The sequence below is a fragment of the Kockovaella imperatae genome, assembly GCF_002102565.1.
Source record: "Kockovaella imperatae strain NRRL Y-17943 chromosome Unknown BD324scaffold_2, whole genome shotgun sequence".
Classification (NCBI taxonomy): domain Eukaryota; kingdom Fungi; phylum Basidiomycota; class Tremellomycetes; order Tremellales; family Cuniculitremaceae; genus Kockovaella; species Kockovaella imperatae.
Window position 1 is genome coordinate 193,676 of NW_019028942.1, and position 18,762 is coordinate 212,437.

The following is an 18,762-nucleotide window of genomic DNA, read 5'->3' on the forward strand; positions in this document are numbered from 1 at the left end:
CTGTGCTTCTACTTACTGTATTTACATTTCGGCCACGACAGTCTTCCACTAAGCATCAGCGCCACACGATGGTACCTCCCGCGCATATCCGACGACCGCTCTTCTCTCAATGGTCCAGTCCCATTCCTATGGCCTTGATGAGTCCTTCAGTCTCCTCATCGACCCCACCTCCTTCCTACTGTGCGATACCACCCGGTACAGAGGCAGCTCTCAATGCACCATTCGTAGCTCAAGAGACACCTTCACACTCACCCGTCATCACCACCGGACGAGGAAACACCGAGGCTACCGCCACCGTGAATCGTGTCACCACAACGATGCCGCCGCAGGTAGTTCATCATCCAGGCGTTGGACCATCTGGGTTCCTTGATTGGCCAGCGGGTCATCTTCAACCTTCCGCGACAGATGAACTTGAAGCTTTCCTCCGACTACAGTCGTCGGGTCCTTATCCTCGTATGCCACATGAGATTCAACGAGAAACAGCGTCAAGGGGACAAAGCGTCATGCGCTTCTCTGATCAGCGAACATCTAACGGACAAGGATCTTGCGATCCCCTCCATCGGTCCGTTTCGAACCCAGGTTCCGGACGCACTCACACGCGCCAAGTCCACGCCCAGGAACTGTTTCGTGCTCAGACCATGACTCGGAATCTCAATCAAGGTCCGGTAGCTCGAGCAGGACCTAGACAACAGCCGGATGCTCTTCATATGCGTAACAAGATCCTAGCGTCAAATCCTCTCGCCACCATCTCGTCACATCATTCCCAAGAAGGTCAAAGTGGCACGGAGTCGACGATCACGAGGGCCAGCTCGACCAGGCGTCAGAGAGGAGAGATGGCGAATCGTCCAATCTCCAGGGTCGATCCGAACGCCGTGGCAGGAATGACGCCTATGCGCACTGAAGAGACTGTCAGCGCTCCCAGAGCTGTGGATCTCAAAGTGGTTGAAGGTCATGAGGACGTGACACGCGAAGGAGAAGCACACCGAACCAAGTGAGTTGTCCCGTTTGTGGCTTACATGCTAACTCGTTTTTCTAAAAACCAGGCACAGAAATCGCTCAGGGGCAGGAGCCCGTCAAAGCACTGTTCATCATGATGGAGCGCTCAAACAATACAGTGGATGTGAACGATCTCACCGTAAAGAAGCGAATGTTGAACGACCTCCGACTCCTCCTCCCAAGGACGGAACTGTGGCGGCGAGCGCCCAAGATGAAAGTGCCACTTTCGTCCCTCGTCGGGGGCATGGCGCCACCATGGGTGGAGGATCGGACAACACGTACAAATGGGTCTTGTATGACGATCAGGGGAACGTGAGGCGAATCTGGAATCTAGAGTATGATGGTGACTCGGCGAGACGAGGGGATCACCAGGCCTCGGCCGCTCGAACGACCGAGACTGGGGCTCAGCGGACAAGAGCAAAGGCTGGACGCTGTTGTCGGGACAGTAGCTCCGGCGATAGGCACCGTGCTTCCACAAGCAGCAGGACTGAAGCCGTTACCGCTACGACGGAGGTGAGTCATGTCCCTCGTCATGAATGAAATCCGCTTACCTACCGCCTTCTGCTGCAGTCATTCTCCCGCTCGTCTCCCAGCCAGACATCTACCGAAGTCGCAAGCTGTCTAAGCATATTTGAAGCCCAGGAGCACATATCGGCATTGGAAGCCGAGCTCGATTTCGTCCGATCAGAAATGATGAAGCAGCGAAATTCAATGATGTGTCTACCTCATGATCAGATTCAAGCAGCTCTTCAAGTCCGAGTGGACATGAAAGGACTGCTTAGTCAGATCCAGGAGGAAATTGCGGGCTGGCAGGAAGTCGTACAGTGTTTGAAGGGGAGCTGTCAAGTATGACAAGGGCGGACCGAGTGCTGAGTGCTTGGCCTCACGCGGTAGCATGGTTGTTGTCCATAGGAATTTGAGTAGAAACAGAAGAAAATGTCACAGCCTGCTAGAGTGAGAATTGCTTTGACCTTTCGATTAAAAGTGAATGCACAGCGTGGTACTGTCAGAAGCTAGAGCTTCCCTCTCTTCAAGATCAGACAAGCTCAAGCGCGTTAGGCATAACGATTTCAGCAGTCTGGCTGCATGGTGCTGTGTTCCATACGGTCCTCTGCCACCTTTCCCTCCACCACCTATGACTGGCCCGCCAGTGGACAAACACAGCCGCCACAGATCTGAGATTCCGATTACGTCATTGAAGATACCTACCAGCAATTCTAATAACATTTTGTCCACACCGTTATACACTCTGTCTTTGCCCACTTCCTGTGACAGTCTCCGGATCGCCCAACTGCCAGCACCATGTCGAGCTACGACCCCGTACCTGTCTCTTCGTCGTCGGGACGAAGAGCAGTCTATCAAGCACCCTCACACGAAGGTCTGATTACCGCTGAACAATTCAAAGAATCGATGCGTTTCGTCAGAATGCAAATTGCGGTCCCCATATCAGTATTGATCGCCATGGGGGCGAATTTGGTATGCGCTCTGGCTCTGAAACCTGGTTTAGGTGAGTACAAGGGCGAGTAGAGGAATGTCCATGCCTCAGGTCCCTAGTGCCTGAGAGGAGGGGAGGAGAGAAGGTCGATTTGCCTGTGGCGTGGAACTGACTCTCTCACGCAATAGCCGGGATCAATGTCCGCTATCCTACGCTCGTCAGCCCGAATTCTATCATGATTGGATTATATTGGGCAGTCCTGTACTGCCTTCAAGGTGAGATGCATAGAGTACCATGTAGGGGGCGCTCGCTGACACTCCTGTGTCAGTCGGATTCTGCTTGGTACTTCTTCTCGCTAGGAAAGACGTGACGAAGGAAACTTTGGTGTATGGCGTTGGAATCAGATTCGCAGTTGCCAATTGGCTCTTGGCAGCTTGGGCCGTGTCATTTGTGAGTTTGGCCTCCCGGTCAAGTCGAGGAATCCAGAAATGAGGCTGGGACAGGATGCACAGATGGTGCTCACGCTTCCCAATAGACTTTGCAGGCATTCGCAGTTGCTGAGATTCTCATTCTGCTCAACGTCGTCAACCTGTGAGCCCGGGGGTCGCGCTCCAGAGTACCACTCGTTCTCCCTGGTTTCTGATTCCCTTGACAGCCTCACGATCCACCTCACCTTGCTCAAATACCCACCTACGATGAAACGGCCCCTCGATACCATTTTCATCCACGCTCCGATGGCATTACTCCTCGCCATCTTGTTCGAGGTCGATTGGGTCCATAACGGATTCATTGCGCTCAATTGGAGAATTCACGATCGATCGGACAGAGACGACTACACTTGGCAAGCTGTGGCTTTTATCGCCAGTGTCAACATCGTCGCGGCCCTGTGGGAAGGTATCAGAAGGCAATAGTGAGTAATCACTGACTGACCGCCTGCCTCCACTTGGCCCACACACCTTCTGACACATCCCAATAGCCTGATGACTGGCGCCTCGATCTACCTCCTCTTCACGCTCATGTTCGCATCCCCTCGCGGTGATCCGGATCTGCCTTCGTCTGCTCTGCCTAAACCCACACCTGTCCTCGTCGTCTCCATTGCGTGCCTCGTCTTGCATGTCGTGGCTCTCATCGCTGGTTTGGCATGGAAGCGAATGAGAGATAGGGAAGGCAGGATCAGATTGGAGGAAGAAGTCGAGCGGATGGAACGGGAGGAGTACGAGGCGAGGGATCACTAGCGGTTGGGGATAGGGGATGAAGGTCACCAATGTCATAACGAAGGGGACGCTTCTCTGCGGGACCGAAACGAATCTGACACGAGCGATCAAATTCTGTTCATGTTCGCGAATCATCTCGCCTGTGTTCATGCATTGGCATAATGCTTTAAACTATACAACAGGACCTTTCCTCGTTGATTCCCCGTAGCGAGGTAATCGCCACCGGATGAGAATGCCATTGCGTTGATTCGACCAAGCGGAGTGGTCTGAGTGGGCCAATTACCATACGCTGAACCAGACGCGAGGTGATACTAGAAGCATGCGCGGTCAGCAAAGTTTGAGTGAGCGCAGTCAGAAATTGGCTCACAAGCTTTAACCTGTTTCGCTTGCTATCTGAGGCAGTGACCAGCAATTCAGAAGATGGATGAAAAGCGAGTGATGTGATAGGCGTCGTGAGGTGTTCGAGGCTCTTGAACGGTTCTGGGGAGAGGTGCTGAAGTGCATCATTGTGGGATGATTTTCCTCGGAGATCGGACGATTCGTAAAGGTTGACGATACCAGTAGACGAGCTTGAGCCCGTGGGTCAGCGTTTGACGACAAGGAGACAGAGGTTCTTTTTTTGGTTCTGAACTCACCCCACAGCCGTCCATTTTTCGTCCTCTGACAATCTCATGATGGATCCTCCGTAACACCTCTCATCTCGCCATTTCCTCACGACAGACCTGGACCCGACATCCCAAACTTCAACTTCAGCTCCATCTCTTCCTCCCAACACGCTCAATTCCTTTTGACCGGTCCAAACGAGATCCACGACGGATCCTCCACGACCAGATTTCAATTCCGCCACTACTGCTCCTACACCACTGCCACTCCAATCAAGGATGGAAACGGCGCCTCGTCGACCCGCGACGGCTAGCAACGTGCCACCAGGTGAGAATGCGTGTCGAGTCAGAGTGTTGGGAGAGGAAGACGTTTGAACGGAGCCAAAAAGGTTTCGAGGAGATCGGACACACCGAGAAGCGATGAGGTCGTAGGTGTAATAGTAAGGCCTGGTACCGGTTAAAAGGAGGGATGTACCGGATGGATGGAACGTTGTTCGACCAAGAGGGAGCGAAGGGAGATGAATGGTCAGAAGAGCAGCATTGGTATGACCGTCAATCTAAAGTAGCGGTAGCAAGGATCAGCATGAAATCGTTGAGGACGTATCGAACGACTAACATTGAAGAATCGGACACGCCTATCTCCTCCGCCTACGGCCAGAACTCCGACCCTACTACTGGGGTGCCAGGCGATATCCACGACTCCATTTCCCGCATTACTGGCTTCCTTCTTTCCAGTTGTGGGATTTTGATGGTTCGCATCGAGGAGACGTTGCATTTCGATGACTCCACGCGCTAGAGGAGGTCGAGAACCTGAGCCATTGGCTAACGGTGAGACGAAGGACTTCGTGGATGACAGCAAGGATCGTAAAGCTGGTGTACCGCTTTTGACCCGATTGGATGCCCATTGGGGTCGAGGATGGAGTCGCTCGAATCTGAGCACATTCCGGTCAGCGAAACATCAACGAAAGGACGACTTTTGTTGTATGACTAAGTGGTCAACTCACTGCTCCCTCAACCTCTTTTCAAGCTCTCTTCCATCCACCACTCCCTCTTCACCCGCTTTACCTCTGGCCATCTTCCGCATTCTCCTGTCTTTTATCAGGTCCACGGAAATCATCTCATCCGCAGGATCGACCCATAAGGCCTGTCGCCTTTCTTTCCCCTTGACTGATGGCGAACCGGAGCGTGAACGGGAAGATGATCTGGAGCTTGAACTGGAGCTGGAAGACGATTGAAGATCGGCAGGAAAGGTGATTTTGACGTCCACATCGGATACACCCTCCTCATCGTCGTCGTCGGCATCTACCTCTGCTTCAACAGGTTTGAATGTTGTATCGTCCATGTGGATAGATGGACCAGAGGCATCGCTTTCGTCGTCGTCCTCATCATCATCTTCTTCTTCGTCAGTTTCCCCATTTGCGAAACGATCCTGTCCCTCTGATTCGTCCTCAGACACCTCTTCCCTATCCTCGTCGTCGTCCGTGTTCCCTCCTCCGTCAAGATACGAAGCCACAGGTGCGTCAATGGTGAACAGCTGATCAAGATTCAGCCTCGCCCAAGCCCAAAGATGTCGATAACAGACTCACATCATCATCTTCCATGTCTTCCATCCGCTTCATCTCTACGTCTTCAGACGTTACATGACCGTTCACCCCTGCGCCTGACCCGACACGCTTCTTGCTCGTTCCAAAGAGGGCAGACTCCAATTCGAGCTCCTCATCGTCCTTCTCCCAAGTGTGAGAAACGAGTTTTGTCGATACTGGGTCCAGAGATACTCTCGATGCTTTGCGTTTCTTGCCCGATACCATTGTTGCTATGGCCAGCCGTCTCAGTCATGTAACTCAGGATGCGAGAAACAGAAGATCGCAATGTGAAACCAACCAACCACCGGGTTTTCAACTTTTTCAGAAATTTTTGGGCCGCAACGGAAGTGAGAAATGGGCAGCTGGTCCGGTCCGCAAAACATGTCCCTGTGAGCGACAAGGGTCCACTGCGTCCTACAGCATGCAATAGATGGCTTAGATTCATGTTGTGGTGTTATGCAGAAGTGTATAGCGCCAACAATATCACTCTCCCCTTTTTGTTCTACTAGGCTACAGTGGTATCCGTGAATTAAACCTAATCAAAATCCAGAGGCACGAGTCTGCGTTCGTTCTCTCCGCTCCGCTCCCTGGATGCTTGTATACGATGGGCTAAAGGTGCAATGTCAGCGCGAAAGCGCCATGCATGGGCGTTGATCTGCTCACACGAAAAGCTCTTCTCGTATGATCGAGGTGAAGCGGCAGACCGACATAGTTTGGCGTAATGTAACTGGAAGGGGATTTCATTCAGCACGATCCTCGTTTCGACTTGCGGCTCTCGCCAGACTCACTCCACACGGCTCGCACAGACTTTTTGGGCCATCAGGACCTTCCCTCCATGCCATGGCGAAGCCTGACCATCCACACCCATGACATCTGCCTAGTGGTGTTCCATCTCTTGGATCTATTCGGGATCTCGAGTGGGAGGAGTGAGATTCCAATTCACCGTCTCCAATGACCGCATCGTTGATGCGTGCATCCTGAGGCTCGGGGAGGGAAGCGGGACTAGGAGATCTGGATCCCGAATCTGACGAGACTGATTCTGCAGAAGTTGATCGTTGTTGTCGTTGTTCGACCTCGTGTTGAGCCGTTTTGGCCTGAGCGGCTGCACGAGCCATCAACATGTCTCGACGTTTGCGTATCACATCCATCTCTCTCTCGGCATCGCTTTTCCCTCCATTCGGACCGTGGAAAGGGTATTGCATGAGGGGCGTCGGGCGGAAACCGGGTAATAGATTTGGATCGACAAGATCAGACATATCATAGAGGGATGAGCTGATCAGTTTGGACATGCGGTGAAAGTGGTTTCGGAGGTAAAGAGGAGGTTGAGCGGGTTGAGTCGTGGAGGATGTTGCAGCTGGATCTAGGGTGTTAGCGATGAATCAAGACGAGGACTCGGGATGAGACTCACCGAAGGGTCTCATGAGCTGGATGAGTTCATCAATGTGTAATCTCAACTGATGGTTGTCATGTCAGCACAAATTTGAGGTCGGGTTCTGGGAAAAACCCTCTCACATCGTCGATATCCCTCTGGACATCCTCTCGTTTCCGTTTGACAGGACTATGACTGCCTCGCCGCCGTTCAGCTGACCATCTGGTCTGCTCTGTCTCCTCTTCATCATCACCCTCATCCTCATGTTGATACCTCGATCGATCCTGATCGACCCTCCGCCTACTTGAATCATATTCTTCATCCCATAACGGTCGAGCATGCCCACTAGATCTAGGTTCTGGCAATCGTTGACGCGAAATCGTTGGTCTCACTGTTGCTGAGCTTGAAGAAGATGATCCTGATTCCATCGGTCTTGATCGATCTTCTCTCATTCTGGTCGCTGCAGCTTCACTCAACGCTTCCATCCCGAATGAAACTCGTCTCGAAGGACCCGAAGCGTAATCGGAGAGACGTGCATCCATTTCTACAGAGATAGGTTTAGGTGAAGCCACTGTCGATGTCGATCGAGATGGAAGACTGCCATAATCTGCGCCGAAGGGTAAACTGCCAAGGGCGTGAAAAGTGCCTGCGAAATGGTTTTGAGGGGATAATGATGATGATGATGATGATGAGTGCTGCTGCTGCGTAGTCTGTGGACAACGATGAAGGTCGAGAGCGGCGGCGGCGGGAGGGGATACCCCTGGAAAAGGAAACCAAGTTGGACCTGTATACCGAGGTAGATCTGGTCGATTTGATATGGATCTCAATGGGTCGGCACGATGGTGATGAATATTCTCGGTCAGATGAGGATCCGATTGTCCGAGGCCTGCCGAGCGAGAGGAAGGGACTGAGATAGGTGCGTTGAGAAGCAGATGATCGAGCGATGATGCACGACGTGGCGGTGGCAGGTTGGTTGTTGTTGCAGTCGCTGCTGCTGCCATGGTGTTGGTCGCCATCGCCAGCCGAGCAGCTGGATGAACAATGATGATGAGCAAAGAGACAGACACACGGGGATCTCCAAAGCGATTTTTACAAAAAAAACGAAAAAAAACCGGGTGAAAAGAGAGACACACATGGAAGGGATTCCAACGGAATCGAACCGGGCGTGTGGCGTCAATGGTTGTGTTTGGTGTGGCGACGACGACGACGATGGCTATGGCGATGGCGACGAGCCAGGTGCGGCAACAGCGGCAGCAGCAGCAGCATGGGTCACTCAGTCCAGTCACACACATGTCTAGCTCTCTGATCACTATTGCATCTCCGGGCAGCTCTCTTCACGGGAGATTTGGCAGACAGACTCGGCCGAGCACGAGGGGAGGAACATGGCGTTTACCTCGATGAACCGTCAGCCAAATTTGATCAGCATTAAGGGGGGATGATCATCATCGGCCATAGAGGTGTGGGTATGTATCACTCTACAACATCCATACCATCACATTTTCCATGTCACGAGTCCACGGCTATATGCCTGTAAACGTTCATCTTTCCCCTACGACTCAAGATGATGTCTGTCTCTCTAAAGATGAAGACAGTGTAGAGCCTTTCCGGCCGCCGCTCGATCCGCAGGTCATCCATCGACATCGAGGGGAGGGGGAATGGTTTGACTGGTAAACTCTGACAGCTTAAAAAGAGTCCCGCGGTTGAGGAAGAAGAAGTGGGGTGATCCTTGGGCGGCGTTGGTATGCTCATCAAATGATCTTCATAGATCTAGGAAGGGGGCGGCGCCCGAACACAGAGTCGCGGAGATCCGGTCAAAATAGTATTCAGATCTGTTCGTTCGCTATTCTGCCTGAAATCCTATCTTGTAATCATAAATAAAAATACACCGAGATCCCCCGAAAGAGGGAAACAGATCGGTAGATCTTGTTGATATAGGCGACGGCTCGGGCAGCCATTTGGACAGATCATTCCATTCCCACTTGGATCCCCAAATGACTGTGTAGCATCCTGGAACCTTGGTGCCTTGCAAGATGCATGGACAATGAAAAGTTGCAAGATGATGCATCGGCAAGACGGCCGGGAGCATTCACTCGTCATCGTCATCGTCGTCATCACCATCATCATCGCCCTTGCCCTTGCCCTTGCCGCTGTCTGCCGAGTCGGCAGCCGGATCTGGCTGATCGACCTCCATGCCATTTTCTGCAACATTCCTCGTCTCTTCCTCCGGGTGCGTTGGTGCTTCAGGCTCATCATCCTCGGCAGCATCCTCATCAGAGTCCTCAATGAATGCTTTGGATTTGCTGTGGTCGGTCACATTTAGCAACATTAAATTCCAGACTGAAAGAGGGCATACTCACAATTGCTTCCCACCTTTTCTGGTGGCCGTTGCCCCGCCTCCATCTTCTTCATCAGGATCTTCGTGCTTCTTGACGCTCTTCCGCTGCAAGGAAAGACGACATGATCAGCGCAGGTCGTCATACAAGCCTTGTTTCCCCCACCTTTGCCTTCAACTTGGCCAACTGATCCCTCGCCCTTCTCTTCTGAGCGACTTCTTCATCCTCCTTCTCGTCTGCCGCCCCTTCATTAGGCGTCAGACTGCCCTCTCTCTCACTATCATCCCTGTCCAATCTCGCACGCTGATCCTCATCCGTCGAAATCTCACTCTTGCTCCTAATCTTTCGAGATTGTTTCGTACTCTTTTTCCTCTTTTTCCTCTCTCGCTTCATCCCCGGTTCAACGCCTTCATCGGCAGAATCAATATCTCCAGCTTCCTTTCGAGCCTTTTTCTTCTCCGCAACTGCAGCCTTTCGAGTCTCTTCTTCCGCTTGACGCGCATTCAATTCTTCCTGCCATGCTAAAGCTTCTTCACGTGCTCGACGTCGAGTCTCTGCCAACTCGGCCGCCTTGGCTTCAATCTCTTGACGACGTTGCGCCTGTACAGGTTCATCAGTAAGCAGACCCCATCGCGCGGACAACGATCGCCTATTCCTCACCTCGGCTGCCTGAATTCGAGCTTGTTCTTCGGCTCTAGCTTTCCTAGCTTCTTCGACTCTCGCTTGGAACTCTCCCTCGTATGCCTCTTGTCGAGCAATCTGTTCCGGCGCTTTTCGGAGCAAACTTTCACCATACAGCGCTCGTTGCTCGGCAAGCGTCCGGTCGTACGGCAAGGCTTTGGACTGGTCATCGGCTAACGAGCGGAAGATCCTGTAAACAAAATGTCAGCAGAGCTCTGAGGACACATTTGGCCGTACTCACGTTGCGGCCTGTTCTGCCTGTTTCGTCGACACGTGTAGCTCTTCCAAAGTTCGCTTGCTGGGGTCCAGATTCTGCAGGAGTTCGGCACCCTTTTGCAATATCATTGCGATGTTGTATAGGATCGCTCGGTCAGAGGGAAGAACGTGCATGGCCTACGGGGCAGAAAACATCAGCCAACGCAGTCTCAGACATCGTCTCTACCCACCTGTTGAGAATAGGATAAAGCTTTAGACATGGCTGAAAAGTTGGCATTCTTCGTAGCGTATCCGTACCAAGCTTGGGAGAGATACAACAGTATCGGAACTCGGTTGCCCTTCCACGCGTTCAGCGCAGCTTCGTACTAAGCAAATGGATCAGTCGAGTCCCGCCCCAATGACTTCATTTCACTCACCTGTTGAATGGCCTTTTCTTCATCGCCCCGGGTGAAGTAACAATGCCCCATATTGACGTTGACACTCCCATCCGTTATACTATCCGCTATCCTGCTGAACACTCCCAAAGCCTGTCCGGCAAGTTTGACGCGGTGACCCTCTAGTGGAGGATTCGCGCTCTTCAACAAGAGGGAGTCCTCCGTCAATGCGATGGCCAGACCTTGCGCTGCCGTAGCGCAATTGGGATCCAGGTCCAGAGCTCGCTGATACGCCTCTGCAGATCTCAACCATTGTTTCGGTCGTCCAGCAACTTCAGCAGGTGCTTTGGCTTCACGTCCGAGAGTATAATGGATCCATCCAAGAGAACAAAAAGTTGCAGGGTCCGATCGATCATAGTTCAGTGTTTGCGATGCAAAGCTTAAAGCTTCACGATAGTTTCCGCTGGAGATCAAGAGATTGGTATAGACTGATCTGACTGTCAGATTCGACTCCTCCGCTTGGAGACATTCCTTGACGAGAATTTGAGCGTCAATCATTCGACCTGCTGACGAGGCAATCATGGCCAGTCGGAGTTTAGCTAGAGGTGGGGGAATCAGTCATATGACACAACTACCCAAAAGACCTACATTCAATATGCTCTGGATGCTTGGCCAGGATCTGTCGATACCACTGAGAAGCCAACGTGATTTCTCCTTTCTCCTCGAACGCTCTCGCAATGTTATAGGCCAAAACCGTCCGCAGATACTCGTATTCCGTCCCTTCATTCTCCGGGATCTTGCTCAAGGTCTCCTCGTACATCTTCTCCGCGCTCTCAGTGTTGCCCTGAAGGTGGAACAGTGCTCCCAAATTCGAAGCTGATCTAAGCGCTTTCAGGTCCAGTGAAGCATCTCTAGATGACTGGTCCGAAGCGATCGATACCGCTGTTTGGTAAGCCTCCGTGGCCTTCTCCAGCGATTCATCCTGCCATAATCTAGCCAGATCAAGGAACAGATCGACATCCCCACCGATTCCTCGAAGTCTGGCCCAGTCTTCGTCGGTCGTCGCGGTAGTGACCGACTGGTGTATATCTGATAACATGTTTCGCGCCAGATGTCGATTCCGAGCAATCTCATCGTCTTTCATACCGGGATGCGGGTAGGCAAGAAGCGAAGCGTGTAAGACAGAGTACTCCAATGGACCAGGTCCATTTATCCGCTTGGCAGTCTGTTCGATAAAGTTTAGGGCTTCTCGCAAATTCCCTTAGAGACTATCAGCCCTGCGCCCTGAAGATTCAGCAAACGAACCGTTTTTAATGGCTATTTGACCCAGAGTGAGCTCCGCCATCGTGTTTAATCCAGCCTCTTCATTCTTCGCTGCCGCGAGGAAAGGTCCAGCATCAATCACGTCTCCAGCCATGAATCCCAATCGACCACGCTCGGCGAACGCCAACGCTGTCTGACGCTTAATGTCAAAGTATTGGATTGCCCGTTCTGCCAGCTTTGAGGCTAGGGGTAATTGTCCACCCTGACCCGAGACTGTGGCCAAAGCGAGCGCTGCAGCTGGTGACTTGTTATTGAGCTTGAATGCTCGTTGAACGTATCCTACGCCTTCCGTCTCGAGTTGAAGCTTTTCTTCTTGTGATTTGGACGGTTCGCGAGCTGCATTAAGCGATGCTAAACCGAGAAGGAGCAGAGCGACCCATGATTGGGGGTCCTGAGGGTCTCGCGATGAGCTTGTGCATAGACGTTGGCAGAGGCATGCTCACCCTCTGCAGAGCTCTATTCCAGGCCGCTCGAGCTCGATCCTTCACACCTAGACTCCAAGCACACAGTCCCAAGCCTATCCGGGGATCCGGTAACATGTTGGGGTGATATGTGATCAACTTGGTATAAGTCTGGAAAGCACTCTCATATGCTCTCCGAGAGAACTGAAGTCGAGCCTGACAACGATTTGTCAGGAGTAAGACTCGCGGCGCGAAGAACAGACTCACCTGTACCAGGAGAGCAAGGACATTGTTTGGTTGGCGGGAGAGCAGACGCTCGACCATCACAGCTGCAGTCTTGGGCTCATTACGACCGAGGTAGAGAAGGACTGAAAGACATCGTCAATGAAATCGGCAGATAAGTCGCACTCCAGCAACTCACTCTTGCCCATGGCCAGGGAAGACGGTGCATTGTCTAAACTCTCTCCCGAGGCATGAAGTGCCGAGTCTGCGCTGTTGAGATTTGCGGCCGCCTCCTTGAAGTGCCACTCCTTCGTGGGAGTCTTTGGGTCGACTTTGTCGTATTCTGGCAACAACAACAGTCACCCAGATTCCGGCCACGATGGTCGGGACAGGACCACTCACTGGCATACTGGAACGCCATCTTCGGAGCAGTCCTCGCCATGGACAGATGCAAATGAGCCATCATGGAGTGAAGATTGAGCAAAGCAAACGGATCAGAAGGACGTCCATGGCCACCTTTGAAGACTTGAAACACAAGGGACCTTAGCTCAGCTCCTCTTGATCCGTTCTTTTTGGACGTCGCAACTTACACAGTATACCTCTTTCAAGGAGATCCTGAGCTTTGCGAATTCTCCCTTGTCTCCAATGCTCGCTTGCCATTTTCGTCCAGTCCTTCAATTCCGCAGCGTAGTCAGTCAAGAGATCAGGTAAGACGTCCACGACATCTTCGTTCCCTATCGTATCGAGGTCGAGGTCGATTTGCAAGCCTCTGCATGGGGGAATGAGGAAGAGTAGGTATCAGCTGTAGAAGTGTCGAAAAGAGGAAACGCTCAAAATCACCCTTGACCCACGATGGTCCACATACGACCTGATGAAGGCGCTCCTTCCACCGCCTCAGACATGATTGTGTGAAGCTTGTCTTGCTTCGGTTATTGCACTGACGGTACCACGTACATCGTTGACACGAAACAAGAGATGATCATGGTTCATCTGAGAGAGCCGAAATCATGTGAGAATAGGCGTACGAGTGATCGACCGAATCAGAATAGGCGTATATCGCGCTAGTTATTCACCAAAAATGTTTCAACGCTATCCAAGCTGTCGACTCGACATCCTCCATCTACCGCTATTCAGCCAGCTCTCAGCGCCATTCTTGGCCTGTTCAGTCCACGTCCGGGACGCTTGTATGCTCTTGAGATCGCTCAGAATACAGAGTCATATACATCAGTCTAGTCCAATCTACCTACGCTCATTCTCCAGCTACAGCTGTCGAGCTCTCCGTTTCCCAGTATTCAACCCTATCCGGTACAATATACGATCACTTCGTACGGTCATGGCGTCTTCTGCTCCTCATCCCACCTCCTCGACTTCTGAGGCTTCAAAACCTGCCGAAGGAGTGCATGATGTTGTCCCTGAGTCTGCGGCTCCCAAAGCCAAAGGTCCACCTGAAGGCAAGGACGGTAAGAAGAAGGAGAAAAAGGACAAGAAGGGAGGTGGTGGTAGTGGGGGACCATTGGAGCTCAGTCCGCCTCCTGAGTACTTTGCAGAGAGGATAAAGATCTACGAGGAGTACAAAGCAAAGTATGAGAAATTCGTCTCTGGTGGGTCTGTGAGCTAGAATTGGAAAATTGAGAGGTCCACTGATCACATCTCCGAGCAGAGCAAGAGCGTCGCCCCATCACTGTAACTCTGCCCGATGGCAAAGAAGTCTCTGGTACAGCATGGGAGACATCTCCGATGGACGTTGCTCGTGGGATCTCTCAGACTTTTGCCGATAAAGTCATCATCGCCAAAGTGAACAATCAAGAGTTATGGGATTTGAATCGACCCTTGGAAGCCTCATGTTCCCTCTCATTACTGGACTTTGATTCACCCGAGAACAACTACGAAGCTCGTCAGGTCTTCTGGCACAGTTCAGCACACGTCATGGGCGAAGCGTGTGAGAGAAGTTTTGAAGGCTGTTGTCTCGGATACGGACCGCCTCTGGAAGAAGGTGGTTTCTTCTATGACATGGCTCTGGGTGGACAGAGGACAATCGGATCGGAAGATTACAAAGGCATCGAGGAGGTTTGCAGGATTGCGGTCAAGGAAAAGCAGGCGTTCGAGCGGCTGGAGCTGCCGAAAGAGGTCTTACTTGAGATGTTCAAGGTGAGCTTAACGCTCCCTCTCTTGAATGACGCTTACACTCTTCAGTACAACAAATACAAGCAACATTATATCAATGACAAGGTTCTCGACGGCACAAGCTCGACAGTCTACAAGTGTGGACCTTTGATCGATCTGTGCTTGGGACCTCACGTTCCTCATACTGGCAGAATCAAGTCTTTAGCCATCACAAAGGTGAGCTGGGCGTCCGTGATGCATAGCGGCGGCTTACTCTGCATATCCAGAATTCCTCGTCGTACTTCCTAGGAGACGCCAAGAACGACACTTTCCAACGGGTGTACGGAATCTCCTTCCCAGATAGCAAGCAGATGACGGAATACAAGAAGTACCTGGAGGAAGCTGCAAAGAGGGATCACAGACGAATCGGGAAAGATCAAGAGCTGTGGATGTTTAGTGATCTCAGTCCGGGCTCTGCGTTCTTCTTACCGATGGGAATGAGGATATATAACACCTTGATTCAGTTCATCAAAGAAGAGTACTGGAAACGTGGATTCACGGAGGGTGAGCTACCCCGTCCACTTCACTTGTCCCTAGCTCACGTGTCTCCAGTTCAATCGCCAAATCTGTTCAACAAGAAATTATGGGAACGTTCAGGTCACTGGCAACATTATTCCGAGGACATTTTCAGGCTCAAAGTCGATGAGGAGGAATGGGCTGCGAAACCCATGAATTGTCCGGGACATTGTGTCATGTTCGAATCGAGGGAGAGATCGTACCGTGAACTGCCGATCAGAATGGCAGAATTCGGTATCCTGCACCGAAACGAAGCTAGCGGTGCTTTATCCGGACTCTCGCGAGTCAGAAGATTCGTCCAGGATGATGGTGAGCTCGAACACTCCTGTCATGAGCTCACTCCATCTAGCCCACATCTTCTGCACGGTCGATCAGGTCGAATCTGAGATGGAGGCAGCTTTGGATTTCCTGGAAGCTGTGTACAAGCCATTCGGATTCACATACAAAGTCGGACTATCCACTCGAAATCCCAAAAAGTGGATGGGAGACCTCAAAGTCTGGGAGAGCGCGGAGAACGACCTGAAAAAGGTTTTGGAGAAGCGCTTCCCAGGTCAATGGCATATCAACGAAGAGGATGCTGCATTTTATGGACCGAAAGTGAGTGGGGCATGGGGTACAACCGGACGTTTCTGACAACAATACAGCTCGATTTCCAGCTCACAGATGCTTTGAGGAGACAATGGCAGTGCGGTACCATCCAGGTGTGTTCACAATGAAATGCCCGAATTTGTATCTCATATGTCGACTTCAGCTCGACTTCAACTTGCCTGAGCGCTTCGATCTGAAGTACCGTGGACCCGACGCCGCAGCTGGAAGTGCCGATGGATCCGACCTACACCGTCCGGTCATGATTCATCGTGCCATCTTGGGCAGTCTAGAGCGATTCCTTTCGATTATTACCGAGTCTTACGGAGGGAGATGGTGCGCTCAGTGTGGCGTGATCCCCAAAACTGACGCTTTGTTCTAGGCCATTCTGGCTGTCCCCTCGTCAAGTCATCGTCATCCCTGTGGCGGCTGCGCTCAAAGACTATGCGATCCAAGTGGCTCAGAAATTCAAAGACGCAGGCATGTTCGCGGAAGCTGATCTTTCGGACAACACCTTGAACAAGAAGATTCGAAATGGACAGACATCTCAATGGAATTTCATCATGGGTGGGTCGTCTTCATCATCGTGAGGTCATGGCTGATTCGCGCCCTCCAGTCGTCGGTAACGAGGAGGCTTCAGCAGGGGCTGTCAACATCAGGAACCGGGATGATGAGGTGCAAGGACGAGAAGAGATCATCAAGGTCGATTTGGCGGTGGAAAAGTTGAAGAAGCTCAAGGAGAGCCGTGCAGCAGTCAGCAAATTGGACTAGGGAGGTATACTGTAGGAGGTGAGATAAAGCGTCCGACCAGTCATGATATGTACATAATTTATTGGCATCGGATGCTTGATACACGATTCTAGCTTTCTACAACTCGTTCTTCAGTGGACCCACACCCAAAGACTCGTTTGCTAGTCCATAGCTCTTCTTCACGACTTCGCTGGCATACTTCCTCATCTCCTTCTCATACTCTGCAGTGATACCGTCCGCATAGCCTCCATTCTGAGCCAAGAGTTTGCCTAATAAGGCTGAGTCCTGCATGGCTGTGTTTGCTCCTAGTCCTCCGGCCGGCGTGACGGAATGAGCGGCATCTCCAATGACTGTGACTCGAGGAACATTGTCCCATTCAGGTACACCGGTCTCGGTGGAACATGTAATCTTCCAGAACGCAGCTTGGTCGACGTTGATCTGATCGAAAATAGGTTTGAACCTTTTGTTCCAATTTGAGGTGAGATCCTGTGCGAGCCTCGCTGCGGGTTCGCCGACCAATGAGTAATTATCACCTGGAGCTTTGATGAGACCAGGAGAGGCGATGATGGTGAATCCGAATTCTTTGGTCGGATCATCCTTATCACCCGATCTGACATTCGTAATGCAGCTCATCGTATGGTTGTCTGCTCTTTTATCAGTGAAAGAGAATACGCCTTCTCCGATATCTTTAAACGCAGTCGTCGGAGCCTGTCCGTGTATTCCTCTGGCACCTGTATCGAATACTTTGAGTCGGCCATCGGAGACTTGCTTGGCGATGGTCGATGAGATTCCATCTCCAGCAACGAGCAAGGATCCCTTGGTAGACTTTTCTCCATCGGCGAAGACGGCAAAGACGCCATCTTCCACCAGCTCGTATGATTTGACCGTCTTGCCCCATTGGATGTCATCTTCACATCCTTCCATTAAAAACTTTCTGAGGTCACCACGAGCTATCCCAATGGTTTGTGCCGTACCGGGGGCTATCCGCTGTTCGGCATCATCGTCCATGCGTTCTCCAGTCACCGCATTGTACTTTTGCATTCCTCCTCCAGACGTCTTGCCGCAGATCTCGTAGAATCGTTCGTACTCCTCAGGTCCAACCACATCCTTGACGGCTTGAAGACCTTCGCTTGAAAGTCTCAATCTGTAGCCTTGTCCCCTGAAGGACACGGATTTGTCACGTTCAAAGATCACGAAAGGGATCTTGGACCGTCGTAGAGATTGAGCAAAGAGGAGGGAAGCGAGACCTGCACCAGAGATCAGAACGGGGAGCGTGGATCCAGCTGCCATCGTGCGATAGGTTCAGCAGGGCGACGTAGTGGGTTCAAGGAGAATCCAGTTTGTAGGCATCCGTCTGCCTCTGACCAATTCAATAACACAATCACTCTCCGCTACCCCGGAGCAAGGTACCGATCGCCGACGGCTGGTGATTTGTGGCACGGGATCAGTGGCACTCACAACATACTGTACACTCGTAGAGGGGTAGATTAATGGGACGCAAGACGCTCGCTCAGCAACAAAGTACTTGAGAGCGAAAGGCCCCGGTCACATCACCTCCACAGATACATGAGAGTCTGTCATGCAGAATATGTACGCCTGCAGAGACTCCTCGGAAGCTCATCTCCAGCTGAATGTCAGGCAACAATCACGCGAATGCGAACCTGACTCTACGACCTTGACTTCGACTTCCATCCAAAAAAGGCCCAGTATCCTTCTCTGCCTTGCTGAGTGCTGAGGTCAAAACCGCGGCCCATATTAGAATCGGGATCTTCAGAGTCTTGGCCAGCAGTATTACCGTCGGTGGCTGAGGCTGCGGTTTGCGCATTTTGGCTGGTGGTAGACCCCCGAGAAGTCTGACTAGCTCCGGTCGAGCTAGCGTTGGAAGTGGATGTGGATGGCATGGTTAATTCCAGCGATAAAGTGAGTCTGGGGCTAGTGAGTGACTGTATTTTGATAAGCTTTCGGTGCCGATTGCGATGATGAGGCTTGAAGTAGAAAG

At 51.8% G+C, this 18,762-nt stretch overlaps 7 protein-coding genes across 7 annotated transcripts; 3 read left to right on the forward strand and 4 right to left on the reverse strand.

The window, feature by feature from the left end:
- Positions 1–68: 68 nt before the first annotated feature.
- On the forward strand, positions 69–1,898 carry BD324DRAFT_678740 (hypothetical protein; the record flags this gene model as incomplete). The annotated part of the gene is made up of 3 exons (XM_022019011.1): positions 69–991; positions 1,044–1,509; positions 1,567–1,898. The coding sequence occupies 3 exons, from the start codon at positions 69–71 to the stop codon at positions 1,846–1,848; spliced, it is 1,671 nt and encodes a 556-aa protein (XP_021873410.1). The 3' UTR covers positions 1,849–1,898.
- A 340-nt stretch (positions 1,899–2,238) lies between these two features.
- BD324DRAFT_614396 (hypothetical protein) lies at positions 2,239–3,806 on the forward strand. Its single transcript, XM_022014591.1, has 6 exons — positions 2,239–2,503; positions 2,620–2,706; positions 2,760–2,881; positions 2,967–3,022; positions 3,087–3,341; positions 3,408–3,806. The coding sequence occupies exons 1-6, from the start codon at positions 2,299–2,301 to the stop codon at positions 3,664–3,666; spliced, it is 984 nt and encodes a 327-aa protein (XP_021873411.1). The 5' UTR covers positions 2,239–2,298; the 3' UTR covers positions 3,667–3,806.
- On the reverse strand, positions 3,792–6,055 carry BD324DRAFT_648265 (WD40-repeat-containing domain protein; the record flags this gene model as incomplete). The annotated part of the gene is made up of 6 exons (XM_022017811.1): positions 3,792–3,956; positions 4,013–4,214; positions 4,281–4,804; positions 4,864–5,179; positions 5,252–5,781; positions 5,834–6,055. 6 exons carry the CDS (start codon positions 6,053–6,055, stop codon positions 3,792–3,794), a joined length of 1,959 nt encoding a protein of 652 aa, XP_021873412.1.
- Positions 6,056–6,427: 372 nt separating this feature from the next.
- Positions 6,428–8,270, reverse strand: BD324DRAFT_223620 (hypothetical protein). Its single transcript, XM_022012220.1, has 4 exons — positions 7,343–8,270; positions 7,239–7,284; positions 6,494–7,184; positions 6,428–6,439 (listed from the first exon to the last, which is right to left on the reverse strand). Exons 1-3 carry the CDS (start codon positions 8,213–8,215, stop codon positions 6,571–6,573), a joined length of 1,533 nt encoding a protein of 510 aa, XP_021873413.1. The 5' UTR covers positions 8,216–8,270; the 3' UTR covers positions 6,428–6,439; positions 6,494–6,570.
- A 963-nt stretch (positions 8,271–9,233) lies between these two features.
- On the reverse strand, positions 9,234–13,710 carry BD324DRAFT_614410 (hypothetical protein). Its single transcript, XM_022014592.1, has 15 exons — positions 13,590–13,710; positions 13,340–13,518; positions 13,152–13,274; positions 12,949–13,092; positions 12,795–12,895; positions 12,570–12,743; positions 12,109–12,517; positions 11,452–12,063; positions 10,846–11,402; positions 10,660–10,794; positions 10,455–10,606; positions 10,193–10,403; positions 9,698–10,132; positions 9,557–9,639; positions 9,234–9,499 (listed from the first exon to the last, which is right to left on the reverse strand). Exons 1-15 carry the CDS (start codon positions 13,649–13,651, stop codon positions 9,286–9,288), a joined length of 3,591 nt encoding a protein of 1,196 aa, XP_021873414.1. The 5' UTR covers positions 13,652–13,710; the 3' UTR covers positions 9,234–9,285.
- A 372-nt stretch (positions 13,711–14,082) lies between these two features.
- BD324DRAFT_648268 (hypothetical protein) lies at positions 14,083–16,784 on the forward strand (the record flags this gene model as incomplete). The annotated part of the gene is made up of 10 exons (XM_022017812.1): positions 14,083–14,350; positions 14,410–14,897; positions 14,943–15,089; positions 15,140–15,416; positions 15,465–15,737; positions 15,778–16,025; positions 16,073–16,129; positions 16,180–16,349; positions 16,396–16,580; positions 16,630–16,784. 10 exons carry the CDS (start codon positions 14,083–14,085, stop codon positions 16,782–16,784), a joined length of 2,268 nt encoding a protein of 755 aa, XP_021873415.1.
- A 71-nt stretch (positions 16,785–16,855) lies between these two features.
- On the reverse strand, positions 16,856–18,126 carry BD324DRAFT_614413 (hypothetical protein). Its single transcript, XM_022014593.1, has one exon. It carries the CDS (start codon positions 18,051–18,053, stop codon positions 16,881–16,883), a length of 1,173 nt encoding a protein of 390 aa, XP_021873416.1. The 5' UTR covers positions 18,054–18,126; the 3' UTR covers positions 16,856–16,880.
- Between the last annotated feature and the right edge of the window lie 636 nt (positions 18,127–18,762).

Coding starts and splice junctions, on each gene's coding strand:
- BD324DRAFT_614413 (XM_022014593.1), bottom strand. CDS start 18,053: ATGGCAGCTGGATCCACGCTCCCCGTTCTGATCTCTGGTGCAGGTCTC.
- BD324DRAFT_614410 (XM_022014592.1), bottom strand. CDS start 13,651: ATGTCTGAGGCGGTGGAAGGAGCGCCTTCATCAGGTCGTATGTGGACC. Junction 12,518..12,569: donor GGAATAGAGCTCTGCAGAGG/GTGAGCATGCCT, acceptor CGAGACCCTCAG/GACCCCCAATCATGGGTCGC. Junction 11,403..11,451: donor GCATCCAGAGCATATTGAAT/GTAGGTCTTTTG, acceptor CCCCACCTCTAG/CTAAACTCCGACTGGCCATG.
- BD324DRAFT_614396 (XM_022014591.1), top strand. CDS start 2,299: ATGTCGAGCTACGACCCCGTACCTGTCTCTTCGTCGTCGGGACGAAGA. Junction 2,882..2,966: donor CAGCTTGGGCCGTGTCATTT/GTGAGTTTGGCC, acceptor GCTTCCCAATAG/ACTTTGCAGGCATTCGCAGT. Junction 3,023..3,086: donor CTGCTCAACGTCGTCAACCT/GTGAGCCCGGGG, acceptor TTCCCTTGACAG/CCTCACGATCCACCTCACCT.
- BD324DRAFT_223620 (XM_022012220.1), bottom strand. CDS start 8,215: ATGGCGACCAACACCATGGCAGCAGCAGCGACTGCAACAACAACCAAC. Junction 7,285..7,342: donor TCCAGAGGGATATCGACGAT/GTGAGAGGGTTT, acceptor GACAACCATCAG/TTGAGATTACACATTGATGA. Junction 7,185..7,238: donor CCAGCTCATGAGACCCTTCG/GTGAGTCTCATC, acceptor CCCTAGATCCAG/CTGCAACATCCTCCACGACT.